The sequence below is a fragment of the Misgurnus anguillicaudatus genome, chromosome 11 (genome assembly GCF_027580225.2).
Source record: "Misgurnus anguillicaudatus chromosome 11, ASM2758022v2, whole genome shotgun sequence".
NCBI lineage: Eukaryota > Metazoa > Chordata > Actinopteri > Cypriniformes > Cobitidae > Misgurnus > Misgurnus anguillicaudatus.
Window position 1 is genome coordinate 18,675,104 of NC_073347.2, and position 14,199 is coordinate 18,689,302.

A 14,199-nucleotide genomic window follows, 5' to 3' on the forward strand; every position below is an offset into this window, starting at 1 on the left:
AGAGGAAACTTCTGCTTTTTGACAGAATTTACCAGTATTTTGGTACTGATGTGTGAATGATTTTCACACGTTCAGCACATTTTTGTATTTAGTGGTACAGCCATTCTCGTAAATGTATGTTAATTTATCTCAGACCTTTCAAAATCCAAAATGTAAACTTTATAAACTATAATAACTAGCTTCCGGTAACGACACCATCTTAGAGTCACGTGATTTACTGCGCAAAAACTCTTATTATTAACCTATTTAGAGCTGTGTGGATTACCTCTGTAAAGGATGAATGCATTTTTGGGGGGTTTTAAAGTCAGAAGTTGTAGTGATGTAGTACTCGAGTCCAGTCTCTGGGATTATTTGAAAATGACATCCCATGGTGCAATGCAAAGATACTGCCATCAGAGCCGTTTATTTATTTCTAGAAAAATAGGCTGAAGATGATGCATGTGGTAGGGATTTTTTAAATGATAGTAAAAGCATAGTCCATATTAAGATGTTAAAGGAATATTCAATTTTCTTAAAAGAAAAATCCAGATAATTTACTCACCACCATGTCATCCAAAATGTTGATGTCTTTCTTTGTTCAGTCGGAAGAAATTATGTTTTTTGAGAAAAACATTGCAGGACGTTTCTAGTTTTAATGGACTTTAATAGACACCAACAATTAACACTTAACTCAACACGTAAGTTTTTTTCAACGGAGTTTCAAAGGACTATAAACAATCCCAAACGAGGCATAAGGGTCTTATCTAGCAAAACGATTGTCATTTTTGACAATCCCAATTTTGACAATTCCCAGCATGATGGGAAAAATATTGAATAACGGCGCATTAAAAATGGGCATGGCGTAGGCCAGTCAACAACACGAAAATACTCAGCATGAAACCCTCAACAATGTCGACTGCACATGTAACAGTCCCTGCAACACCAGCTCAACCGAACAGTGCCAAAGCACCATACTGTAGAAAACAGCAGCATGTTAAGTCAATGATTACAATGAAATTCATTACATATGTAAAAGAAAACACATCATAAGCATACAATGCAATGTCATAAGTTGCATAGGCATCGCTTGATTTTTCAGAACATTTTAACCAAATGCTTTCAAAAAGTGGTGGGGACAAATTAAATCAGCCATTTCAAAAAGTGGTGGGGACATTTCCCCAGCATCCCCACTGTAAATGACACCTATGGTTGAACTATTTTTGTTGAGGTTAAAACTATGGTTAATTTTTATACACGTTAGAAGAGCAAATGAAGCTTGTGACAGAATGAAAAGCATCAGTGGGTAATGTTGTTGAATGTTGTAAGAAAAACAAGTAGAAGTTTCATTCAGTTTAATATGATCAATAAAACACTACATTACTGGGTGCAGAACATTCAATCTTCAAAGCGTAAAAAGCCTTTTGTCAGCTGATGAATGACATTTAATGAGTGCTGAGCCTAAACAAGAGCTTCGAGGGTGTTTCACAAATATCCTCTCAATATCACTTTGAAGGTGATTTCAAGATGAGATATTTCACACAGTTTTGTCACAATGCCAATGCTTAGTTCAATACCGCTCTGCCTACGATCTCGATTTTTCCAGCATGCCTGGATGTATCGACCCGATAGCGCTGAGATCCAAGCGGCCTCTATTAGATTACATTCTATCATTATCATGTAAAATGCAAGGCGTTATTTTTAGATATACGGTGCGGAGAATCTAGTTGGTTTGGACGGGGCGTCGCCATGCAGATGGATAACAAGGTCACGTGACTACTGGTGACCTGACAGTATTTCTGCTGAGTAAGTTTTGTCGAGCATGCAATTGGTTCAGCAGTGTTTATGGTTGGTATACTGCCAAGATGAGTGATGACTGCATTGATGTTTTCATGATAGGTGAGGTATCTGTGTTAGCAATCATTTTAGTTGTTAAGCCACAACATCTGCCTTATAATCAACCCATAATGATGGTATTATGTGAAAAACTATTATTAACTAGTACACTGGGGAACTATTGGGGCATGTTGTCACAGACGGTCACCACCCATTGAACTGCGTCTTTTCTCCTCAATAGCAATAGCTGTAGCCAAAACTTAAGAAATGTGCACTGGTGTAAGATATGTATGTAAAGTGTATTATAGTGTCTGAACCTTTATTGTAGTTTATTATGGTTCATGTTAACATCTATCCAATTCTAATCAATCAGTAAGTGTGTGCCACACATGCATATGCTTTAAAATGATTAAGGTAAGAGTTTGTTTAATATTTTCATAAAGCTGCATGCCAAAGCTGAAATTGTGTATTAAAAATTAAAGCAAGCATTTTGTATATTTAATTTATTATGGATGGCTGCAAAAAACAAAACGTACTGAAAAGCTTTCTTTTTGTGGATTTTATTTTCCGGCATTCCTCTCACCCACTTGCTATTATACCCCCATCTCTCTCGCTCGCTCTTTCTCTCCCTCATGCACTTGACTGCGCCTCTTGTAAAGGGTGTCCCAATATGTGTGAGTACTGAGTGCCCATCCCTCTCTCAAAGGAACTGCATACAGACTCTGCCAGACGCACTTACCACACAGTCAGGCACAGAGCTGCGCACATACAGCTTGATCCAACAGTTATAAGACATCAGCAGGTTCCAGTTAAAGGACACAGAGCTCAGCTCAAGCATGGATGCACTAAAGAAGGGATTCTCCATGGCTAAGGAGGGCGTGGTGGCCGCCGCCGAGAAAACCAAGGCCGGGGTGGAAGAAGCTGCTGCCAAAACCAAGGAGGGGGTCATGTATGTGGGTATGTACAAATCCAACTGAGGGGGCAAAAGTGAAAAATAATTATTGTGGGTCATGACATATATATTTAATTATATTATTTTATAATATAGTTTTAAGTATTGTCTCTTAGTTCAAGTAAAATGGGAAATAGGGACACTGAAGGTTTTATATTAATATTTATATTATTTTTTTAAGTCTTCTTCTTTTATTCCTATATAGAGCTAAATCACGTGCATCATATTTTAAAACAATGCCAGTGACAAAAAATCTGTACATATTAGGCCATTTTAAAGTAATTTAACTAATACATTTCAATATACTGGGATGTAATTTTCTCAAAATTGATAAATGCATGTATAGTCAAAGCTTAACATCTTGCTTAAAGATATATTAATGGAAGCAATGAAGAAATAATTGTTTAATAATTACACAAATTTCAACATTATTGCATCTAGTATATTTTTTTCCTTTTAATACAGTATGTGAAAAATGTTTGCTCTTAAATAACTGAATTATTAACACTGATCTGAAAAGCAAATAAACTCCAATGCAATAAAAAATAAATGTAGGGCATGAGCCCATTATAACATGTGACTGCTGTGCTCACTGACCACAAAAACAGAGCATTCAAACGCAGCACTGTCCACCTACCCGTCTCCTCTTATCAGATCACAAAACCATCTGACTGTACTCGACTACATTAGCAATGAACAACCCAGACATACAACAAAAAAGAGCCTCTTAGATGGTTTCCCATTATCTGAGCATTTATAATCTATTCTGATTATGACTGTCTGTATATAGAGGAAAAGAGAACAAGATAAAGACAGAAGTGAAGGGAGGAAAGAAAGCACTTTCGTTTATACCAATACATATTCAGGATGTAATCAATTGATGAACTCTGAGAAGTCAAAGCATATCAAGGCAGACCGATTACAAATTAAAAGGTCATATTATAGCAAAAGTGTAGCAAATGAATGTTAATGTATTTGAATAAGCCCTCATCTTCTTTTTATAAAGCTTTAGTAACATCAAAGCTATAAAACTACTTGTTAGTCAGTGCCCGGTGCTATCAGGTCTATGAGTAAGCATTATTTTAGATTTGGTTGTCTAAGAAAGACTAAACTTTAAATGCATTTATCTGAATCTAAATATCTTAATCATTTTAATTAGGAGTACACTACTGTATATTGTCAGAAAAAAATGTATAAAGCTGTCACTGTACCAATATGTACCTTTTGAGGTACTAACAATAAGCATACTTTGGGAGTGTAGATTATAGCATTAGCTGATTTCAAAGCTAATAGATCAAAGCGACAAAACACTAATATTGATTTGATGGGCTCTTGAATATGTACAGTAATAAATATGTTGAATTGCTTGCAAAACATTATTGCTAAACTAATTGTCTTAAAATGTAATGTGATGCAGTAATTTATTTTACACATCTTGTACATGACACTTTGCGTGAATTTTTGTTCTTAAAAAAGTTTTGCGATAGGACTATGATTTTAAGCACACACTCCAATCTAATTCCTTTTCCTTCCAGTCCACTTCACATGCTGGTCCACAGAGACTAGGGTCTGCCTGGGTCAATACACAATCTTTTATGATTCATAATGGCTCTCAGTGTGTGCACACACATCAGTGATAGGATCTTATCAGAATGGCATGGATAAACAATCTCTGTCTTCAGAGTGTTTAGGAAATGGCCTGTTCCTTCACATAATAGAGTGAAGAAGAATATCTGTTTTAAAGTCACCATGAAGCAGAAGTAGCGATTGTGTTATTTTCCCCGTGGAAAGCTCACAGATAAGTCATTTGTAAAAAAAAAAAACATTATTCCAAAACAAATTACAGTTTTTCATTTCAATTTCATTGCGACTACGTGAATTAGAAAGCACATATATGTTATTTTGAATGCTCACATAAACTCTCCTAAAGGATTATTAGAAACACCTGTTCAATTTTTTTATTAATGCAATTATCTAATCAACCAATCACATGGCAGTTGCTTCAATGCATTTAGGGGTGTGGTCAAGACAATCTCCTGAACTCCAAACTGAATGTCAGAATGGAAAGGAAAGGTAATTTAAGAAATTTTGAGCGTGGTATAGTTATTGGTGCCAAACGGGCCAGTCTGAGTATTTCACAATCTGCTCAGTTACTGGGATTTTCACGCACAACCATTTCTAGGTTTACAAAGAATGGTGTGAAAAGGGAAAAACATCCAGTATGCGGCAGTCCTGTGGGCAAAAATGCCTTGTTGATGTTAGAGGTCAGATGAAAATGGGCCGACTGATTCAAGCTGATAGAAGAGCAACTTTGACTGAAATAAACAGAATGAGAACATGGATCCAATCATGCCTTGTTACCACTGTGCAGGCTGGTGGATGTGGTGTAATGGTGTGAGGGATGTTTTCTTGGCACACTTTAGGCCCCCTAGTGCCAATTGGGCATCATTTAAATGCCACAGCCTACCTGAGCATTGTTTCTGACCATGTCCATCCCTTTATGACCACCATGTACCCATCTTCTGATGGCTACTTCCAGCTGGATAATGCATGTCACAAAGCTCAAATCATTTCAAATTAGTTTCTGGAACATGACAATGAGTTCACTGTACTAAAATGGCCCCCACAGTCACCAGATCTCAACCCAATAGAGCATCTTTGGGATGTGGTGGAACGGGAGCTTCGTGCCCTGGATGTGCATCCCACAAATCTCCATCAACTGCAAGATGCTATCCTATCAATATGGGCCAACATTTCTAAAGAATGCTTCAGCACCTTGTTGAATCAATGCCAAGTAGAATTAAGGCAGTTCTGAATGCGAAAGGGGGTCAAACACAATATTAGTATGGTGTTCCCTAATAATCCTTTAGGTGAGTGTATAATCAGTTGCGGCTTGTGACTGCTCATCCAAGCGGCACAAATTCAAAATATATGTTCGGAGTGTTATGTGTGTTGCTCGTGTTTTCAAAATATGTGTTTGTTGCGTCATGTGAATAACTGCCTGCTGCACATCAAAACCGTTTATGATCAAAGAGACGCTCACGTTCACAAAATACACGCAAGATGCTCCCTTAACAGTAAACTCTGATTACACATGAGATAATGCGAGTATCTGGAAAACGCGAGCATCTATTTTATCATAAACCCTTTAAACGCATCTGCAGCAGGCACTTATTTTGACAAGACGTGATGAAAAATGGTCCCTAGCTGTTACTGGGGCAGTACCCTTTAAAAAGGTCCTAATATGTACCATTTAGGTACACATATGTATACATTTGGTACCACAGTGTACATTTCAGGTCCTAATATGCACTCTATGGTACCAATATGTACTTCTGAGGGACTAAAATGAACTTTTAGGTACAAAGGTGTACTTTTTCAAAGGGTGCTGCCCCAGTGATAGCTAGGGAACTTTTTTGACCATCTTTTTTGACAGTCTACACAACTAATGCAATGGTACTGGATAGTTTGCCAAATATTGTTAGTTGATCTTAAATTAATGCATCTGAAACAAAGAAGTATGTATGAACTGGGATGTTAATAACATTAAACCAAAAACTGTGACAATACATATGCCATGTCCCTTACCCAAAGGAGATACTTGTAACTATTTAGAAAACCAGAGTATATGCCTGTAATACATATAGAAAAATATTATAAATACATATATACATTATTATTAGCAAACTCCCTTAAAATGATCTTTATAAGGCTGGGGCTGATCACAAAGGACTGCCAATTTATTTCTATTGCATTACATAACACCAATTTAATCATAACACCAGTTTAATAGTGTGAGAATGGTTCAGATTAATTGTAGTTTGATATAGATCAGAAATTAAAATGGGTGTTTCCTTACATCTCTCACATGACCGCAGGGTCCTATATAATCTATACACAACTATATTTAGTACATCACAGTCTCCACCCTTTAACTCAGTGGCAGTCTGCAGCCGTAGGGATGTTTTATGCCCCGTCACGATATCACAGATGCTTGTGGTGACATCATATTGCAGCAATGGCTGGTCAGCTGTAATATTATAATTTCATTGATTGTGACATAAATAACTTAAGAATGCAAGCGTGTGTGTTTGTGTCGCAAGCAGTAGACAAGCCCTTAAGAATGTACATGTCTTGATAGTAAATCAGCTCTTTGTCCATAGCAGAGACAATGTAATGCCTCTGTTTGTGTGTATTTGTTTTGCTCTTTGTGTGTGTATGTTGGGGCCATTGCTGTGGGGTCATAGGAAGAAACAGAGCTCATGCTTGTTCTACTGGATACTTGTGTGACAGAGATTCAATGCTAAAGATGCCAGCAGGGCCTTTCAGAAGCCAGAGTGTTTTTTTCCACTGTTGGCTGAGTTAGCATGCAGAATGCATCTGAGAGAAGATGGAGATTCTGGATCGCTTTTGCTTAATAGCACTTAGTATTTCAAATCAACAGCATATACTCTGACTGGATATCAGAGACATTTAATCAGTTATTTTGTATATGCTCTTGGGGGTTGAAGATAGCTGGACCTTGTTATGGAGTTCTTCAACTTTTTTCAGGCCAAGGACCCCTTAATTAATAGAGAGGAGGAGCAAGGACCCCCAGTATATGTATCAAATTAAGACTGGATTTACATTATTTGTTATCATGGTTAAGTTAAAAATATAAAATTATAAATTATATATAAACATTTTTGAAGGACCACCAGTAATACTACCATGGACCCCCAAGGCCCCCGGACCCCCTGTTGAAGACCCCGTGCTATAAATCATGTGACAGAATGTCTGTCTAAATAAGGAAACCGTGGCCGACTGTTACGAAATTGTTCAAAAAGTTCAAAGCTTGTGGAAAAGCATTTCTTTATAGCATCTCTTGTGAATGTTTGTAATAAATTATTCTTGTAATACATACCTGTTTGTTTTTGATAGGCACAAAGACAAAAGAAGGTGTTGTGACAGGTGTGAACACAGGTAAAAAGAGAGATATTTACATTTGAATTTATACACCCTAAACCCATACAATTGCAAATAAAAATCCACTTTGAATAATGCATTGTAGTATTGTCCTATATATATCTATAATCTATATTGTATCTATGTTGTACCTAGTTGCTCATAAAACAACAGAGCAGGCGAATCTTGTGGGTGAGACCGCTGTAGCCGGAGCCAATCAGGTGTCAGAAAAGACAGTGGAAGGACTGGAGAGTGTGGTTACATCTGCTGGCCTGGTTAAACAGGTGGGCACAAAACAAGATTATTAAGATGATGCCAATATTCAGAAACATCATCAACATTGAACGTGCATTAAAGGGTGCACTGTATAATTGTTATTTAAATAGTTAAATAATTTAAGCAAAAAAATATTTTAAGGGTTTTATTGTATTTTGTTACATTTATGTTTTTTTCCTTTTGCTTTGATGACTGTGCTTTCATTTACCTGTTCTTCTTACCCAATCATAAACAGGATGAGCTGGAGAACACTGAGGTGCTTATCATGCATGCATAGTCAATAAATGCATGCATGCAATTAAAGCATGCGCTCATCCACGTAAAACATCAAACTCATCAACATCATCGATTATAATCTCTCTAATTCGAAATATCATACGAAACACTAACAAATATCTAATTATGAAATATATTCATTCATATCTCAGCACTTGAATGCGAGCTATACATTGTTAAAATGTCTCCTCAGTTTTTCCTCATTTAAGTTAAGGGCCAAACTTAAATGAATTTGACACATTGACATGAAGATCATCATTTTACCTCAGATACTTTGAAATGTCCCAAACAACATAATACACAAACAGATGTTAATATGAGAGATCATTCCAAAATGTACCTTTTTAAAAAGCGAGGCAGTCTTTCACAGCTGAATGTCTTTCTGCCGCCAGGGGGAGCTCTCGAAGACAGAGGGAGCTGAAGAGCAGCCTGCAGACGCTGGACAATAGGTAAGAACATGAAGAGAGATGTCTGTGAAAACTTAGCAAAAATTGTATTTTTTTGTGACCTACTGTTTTCCACATAAAATCATGCTACATGCCTAATGTAAAGAACATTATGTGAAAAAATAACGCGATATCTTTGACTGGGTAAGACTTTAGCATTTATTTCACAGACAGGGTCACATACTTAAAATAGTATACTACCATGCTACTCTTACTACTGCAGTAGATAGTATGTGTGCAAAGCATGCAAACTTTCTATTTGAATGGAATACCTAAATGCTTAAATGCAAAAAATCTGCAGTATACAACATTGCTTACTGCACGAAATATTGCATTGCGCTTGACTTGACCTTTCATTTCTAGTGTTAACATTCCAGAATGGAATTTTAGCCTACAGTAATGTAGTATTTCTCATTGTGAATACTCTGTATAGTACTACATATCTAGCTAAATGTATCAGTATATGATTTGAATGGTTTATTGAGCAGCATAAAAATGGCAGAATTCACATTTACATTTTTTAATGAAAGCTTATTAAAGACATAACGTAAAAGAGGCTGTGCTGTAGCCCTATCATGAAATAAGCTGTGACGTATTCACACATACAGCACTAGGCTCAAGTACCATATTGCTTTTATAAAACCATTGGCACAATGCCAAAAAATATTTATCAATGCAACTTTCACAAAGTAAAATTACTAAAAGCCTTTCTTATCTAAATTGCAATAAAACACAGCTATTGACCAATCAAAATCAAGGACTGGAACAAACCTAGCCACCATTAAGAGGCATATTTCTCATTAGAATCAGTGATACTGTGATGCTGTTATGAGGATGCATGTGAGATAGTGGTGTTACGTAGCAACCCAGTCTCACGGAGTTGCGTATAAATAGCACGAAGTGTAAAAATCGTGCAATACATAAGCCAAATTCCACTTTGGCGTGCATATGATACGCCAGTCCTTCCCATTCACTTAAACGGTGCATCTTTTTTTGTCATTTTATTTATTGGTTTCTCAATTTTTTTACCATTTTCGCTTGGGTTTAGAGTTAGATCAACTTTTTGTTATATAAAAATTACATCCTAACCCAAACCCCAACTCTAACCCCAACTCCAAGTGACCATGGCTTAAATATGGACAAAAACATGAAGAAGCCTGTATATTAAATAACCTCATTAAGCAAATCTAAAATCTAACCCTAAACCCAAGCGAAAATGGTTTAAAAAACAGAAAAAAAATTGAGAAACCAATAAATAAAACGACAAAAAGTGAATGGGAAGGACTGGCGTATCATATGCACGCCAAAGTGGAATTTTTGAAATATTAAGATTATAACTTTTTTAAGATAAGCCTATATAAGAATATTTATATCACAACAGTTAGGCTACATATTTGTCAGTATGGCACATTCAAGTACACAATGACACTAGATTAAAATTAAATGGGTTTAAATTAAATTGGATGTAGATTTCGTTGACTAAAATCTCATTTAGTTGACTTAAGCTAGACTAAAACTAAATCAATTCAGATGACTAAAATATGACTAAAACTAAATTCAATTTTAGTCAAAACAATATGACTTAAACATCTGTGTTTGTTCTGCCATGTCAAAATATTGAGGTGTTTGATTTCTTTTCTATATTAGGAAGTAAAACCTCATAAATAAACGTTCTTTTTTTTCACTGACCTACAATATCTCTTTGTGTTGAGGACTAGGGCATCATTCAGTACAAGTAAAATACTTAAGAACTTTTAAATTGGGTTACTTTAAGACTTTTACTCAAGTCATATTAATAGGCTTTATGCCCAGCTGCACTACTTCCTGAACTTCAGCCAGCTCCTTGTTTCCTGTCTGCCATTATTGGACAAACTGATTAATCCAGGTGTGCCTGCCCTCAGTAGTCACAACAACAATAATCAGACACACCAGGATTAATCAGTTTGTCCAATAATGGCAGACAGGAAACAAGGAGCTGGCTGAAGAAGTTCAGGAAGTAGTGCAGCTGGGCATAAAGCCTATTGGTCACTTGTAACTTGTAGTGGAGTAATTTTTACAGTAAGGTATTTGAACTTTTCTTCAAGTATGGCTTTCAGGTACTCTTTACACCTCTGGTTATGACTTAAAAAAAGTTGCAACTGAAAACTGGTACCGCATGTTTAAGGAGTGCTGGCAGCCTCCTTTTGAGGGGTTTCTATTGTAAAAATTGTTTGAATGTACTTATTTATTCTTACTTCACAGTAAGATCTGGCCACTTTTACCAGTTATGTGAATTTACAGACTTGCCAGATAGTTTTTTTTATTACATATATATATATATATATATATATATATATATATATATATATATATATATATATATATATATATATATATATATATATATATATATATATATATATATATACAGTCTTGTTCAAAATAATAGCAGTACAATGTGTCTAACCAGAATAATCAAGGTTTTTAGTATATTTTTTTATTGCTACGTGGCAAACAAGTTACCAGTAGGTCTTCTCAAATTCTCAGAAAACAAATGAGACCCAGCATTCATGATATGCACGCTCTTAAGGCTGTGCAATTAGGCAATTAGTTGAATTAGTTGAAAGGGGTGTGTTCAAAAAAATAGCAGTGTGGCATTCAATCACTGAGGTCATCAATTTTGTGAAGAAACAGGTGTGAATCAGGTGGCCCCTATTTAAGGATGAAGCCAACACTTGTTGAACATGCATTTGAAAGCTGAGGAAAATGGGTCGTTCAAGACATTGTTCAGAAGAACAGCGTACTTTGATTAAAAAGTTGATTGGAGAGGGGAAAACCTATAAAGAGGTGCAAAAAATGAAAGTCTGTTCAGCTAAAATGATTTCCAATGCCTTAAAATGGAGAGCAAAAACAGAGAGATGTGGAAGAAAATGGAAGACAACCATCAAAATGGATAGAAGAATAACCAGAATGGCAAAGGCTCAACCAATGATCACCTCCAGGATGATCAAAGACAGTCTGGAGTTACCTGTAAGTACTGTGACAGTTAGAAGACGTCTGTGTGAAGCTAATCTATTTTCAAGAATCCCCCGCAAAGTCCCTCTTTTAAAAAAAAGGCATGTGCAGAAGATGTTACAATTTGCCAAAGAACACATCAACTGGCCTAAAGAGAAATGGAGGAACATTTTGTGGACTGATGAGAGTAAAATTGTTCTTTTTGGGTCCAAGGGCCAAAGGCAGTTTGTGAGACGACCCACAAACTCTGAATTCAAGCTACAGTACACAGTGAAGACAGTGAAGCATGGAGGTGCAAGCATCATGATATGGGCATGTTTCTCCTACTATGGTGTTGGGCCTATTTATCGCATACCAGGGATCATGGATCAGTTTGCATATGTTAAAATACTTGAAGAGGTCATGTTGCCCTATGCTGAATAGGACATGCCCTTGAAATGGTTGTTTCAACAAGACAATGACCCAAAACACACTAGTAAACGGGCAAAGTCTTGGTTCCAAACCAACAAAATTAATGTTATGGAGTGGCCAGCCCAATCTCCAGACCTTAATCCAATTGAGAACTTGTGGGGTGATATCAAAAATGCTGTTTCTGAAGCAAAACCAAGAAATGTGAATGAATTGTGGAATGTTGTTAAAGAATCATGGAGTGGAATAACAGCTGAGAGGTGCCACAAGTTGGTTGACTCCATGCCACACAGATGGCAAGCAGTTTTAAAAAACTGTGGTCATACAACTAAATATTAGTTTAGTGATTCACAGGATTGCTAAATCCCAGAAAAAAAAAGTTTGTACAGTCAAAGGTAGACACTGCTATTTTTTTGAACATACCCCTTTCAACTAATTGCCCAATTGCACAGCCTTAAGAGCGTGCATATCATGAATGCTGGCTCTCATTTGTTTTCTGAGAATCTACTGAACCTACTGGTAACTTGTTTGCCACGTAGCAATAAAAAATATACTAAAAACCTTGATTATTCTGGTTAGTCACATTGTACTGCTATTATTTTGAACAAGACTGTATATATATATATAAATTAAATAAAAGTAAAATTTATCCAGCAGACCTTTAACGATATATTTTAACATGTCTTTTATTTTTATTTTCCATTTCAGGATGATGTTAGGATGCACATCCTCCATGATGCTCTGCTTCCTGCCTAAGAGGAGAAAGTTTATCTGCTGCAGCCAATGCCTGAATGTTATCAATGCTAGACCTCAGATTGATACTACTAATACCCAATTCCTTAAAAAAAAAAACTCTTCTGCTTACCTCAGTTTCACCACTTCTTTCACATAGACAGAGACACACGGTATAGAAATACTATTCACAAGAACAAATACTTATGTATTAACACATTATTATTTAGCTATGCAAAATTAATGTTAAGTGTGCAATGTGCATTATTACCACATCTGGGCAAATATTACATGCACGATCAGTACATTCTTCCTACATAACTTACAAAATGTGCAAATTCTATCAAGATAGCTTTCAGGATTCATTCATGTCTGTGGAAATAACGCATGTCATGTTAAGGATTCTCATTTATTTTAACCCATCATTTGATTCAAGCGAAACACGTCTTAAACACTTTGTTTTAAATTCTCCATATGTAATAAATTCAGTTTTGTGAAAAACAAAATTGTATTCTCTTTGGTGGTTAACAAATCTAGTCTTCATGAACCCAGTATCTATAAGCAAGTAGCAAAAACAACAGAAATACCAACTTACCAAGGTATCTATTTTTACATGTAATATTACATGGACAGGACAAGCTCCACCCTACATTCTGCGAAACAATAAAATAGTAATCTCAAAACACGGGAAACATTAAGACAAGCACACCCTTCTCAACCGAGAACACCCCTCCCTCTCTTCACCTCCCTGTTCATGGCACGCCCGCATATGTAATTGAATGTGCATCTTACCGAATAACAAAGGTTGCTTAAAACCAATTTGACCATTAAGATTCACTGAAAGCACTAAAAGGTCATACTTTACAAGGCTTCATAGTCTTTACTTTTAGTACTACAGTATGAGACAGTTGTGCAACCTTTGGTACATTCCAGCTATGGGAGGAGACAGAAAATCCCACTATTTTCGACTGGCTCAGAGGAAACATGTACACCAAAATATAAACAATGCGATTGATGTCAGTGATAACTATTCACAAAAGTAGTAACTATAGGTGACCACTGCTTCTTGATTTCTTTTAAATATAGGGAAAACATTAAGATATAACAGTACCAAAAGTGAAATTATACATTAATAAACAAGGCTGCAAACAAAAAAAAAAGAAAAAGCAAAAATCCCACCAAATAAACAATGGAGGAAAGATGAGTTTGATTTAAACAGCGTAAGGTTTATACTGAAACTCTGACAGATGATGACCCTGGAAACCAGGTAAACCAGTTAAGCGAGCTTGAGTTCATTCTGTTCAACATCATTCTACTCCACCCTGACTAAGCAGCAGCCTATGGGCACATTCATCCCTG

The 14,199-nt window shown here is 36.1% G+C and overlaps 1 protein-coding gene across 2 annotated transcripts; it reads left to right on the forward strand.

Moving 5' to 3' along the window:
* Positions 1-2,487: 2,487 nt before the first annotated feature.
* sncga (synuclein, gamma a) lies at positions 2,488-13,346 on the forward strand. 2 transcript variants are annotated; one of them, XM_055169683.2, is made up of 6 exons: positions 2,488-2,769; positions 7,685-7,726; positions 7,865-7,992; positions 8,220-8,240; positions 8,653-8,709; positions 12,817-13,346. In XM_055169683.2, exons 1-5 carry the CDS (start codon positions 2,649-2,651, stop codon positions 8,707-8,709), a joined length of 369 nt encoding a protein of 122 aa, XP_055025658.1. In that variant the 5' UTR covers positions 2,488-2,648; the 3' UTR covers positions 12,817-13,346. The 2 variants fall into 2 exon arrangements, with proteins under 2 accessions (XP_055025658.1, XP_055025659.1); XM_055169684.2 differs by lacking the exon at positions 8,220-8,240 and having other exon boundaries at positions 2,497-2,769.
* The last annotated feature ends 853 nt before the right edge of the window (positions 13,347-14,199 follow it).

What these genes read in the sequence shown, in the direction of transcription:
- sncga (XM_055169683.2), top strand. Translation starts at nt 2,649, where the DNA reads ATGGATGCACTAAAGAAGGGATTCTCCATGGCTAAGGAGGGCGTGGTG. An exon ending in TGTGACAGGTGTGAACACAG is followed by an intron (nt 7,727 to 7,864) that starts GTAAAAAGAGAG and finishes TGTTGTACCTAG; the next exon opens with TTGCTCATAAAACAACAGAG. An exon ending in CTGCTGGCCTGGTTAAACAG is followed by an intron (nt 7,993 to 8,219) that starts GTGGGCACAAAA and finishes AATCATAAACAG; the next exon opens with GATGAGCTGGAGAACACTGA.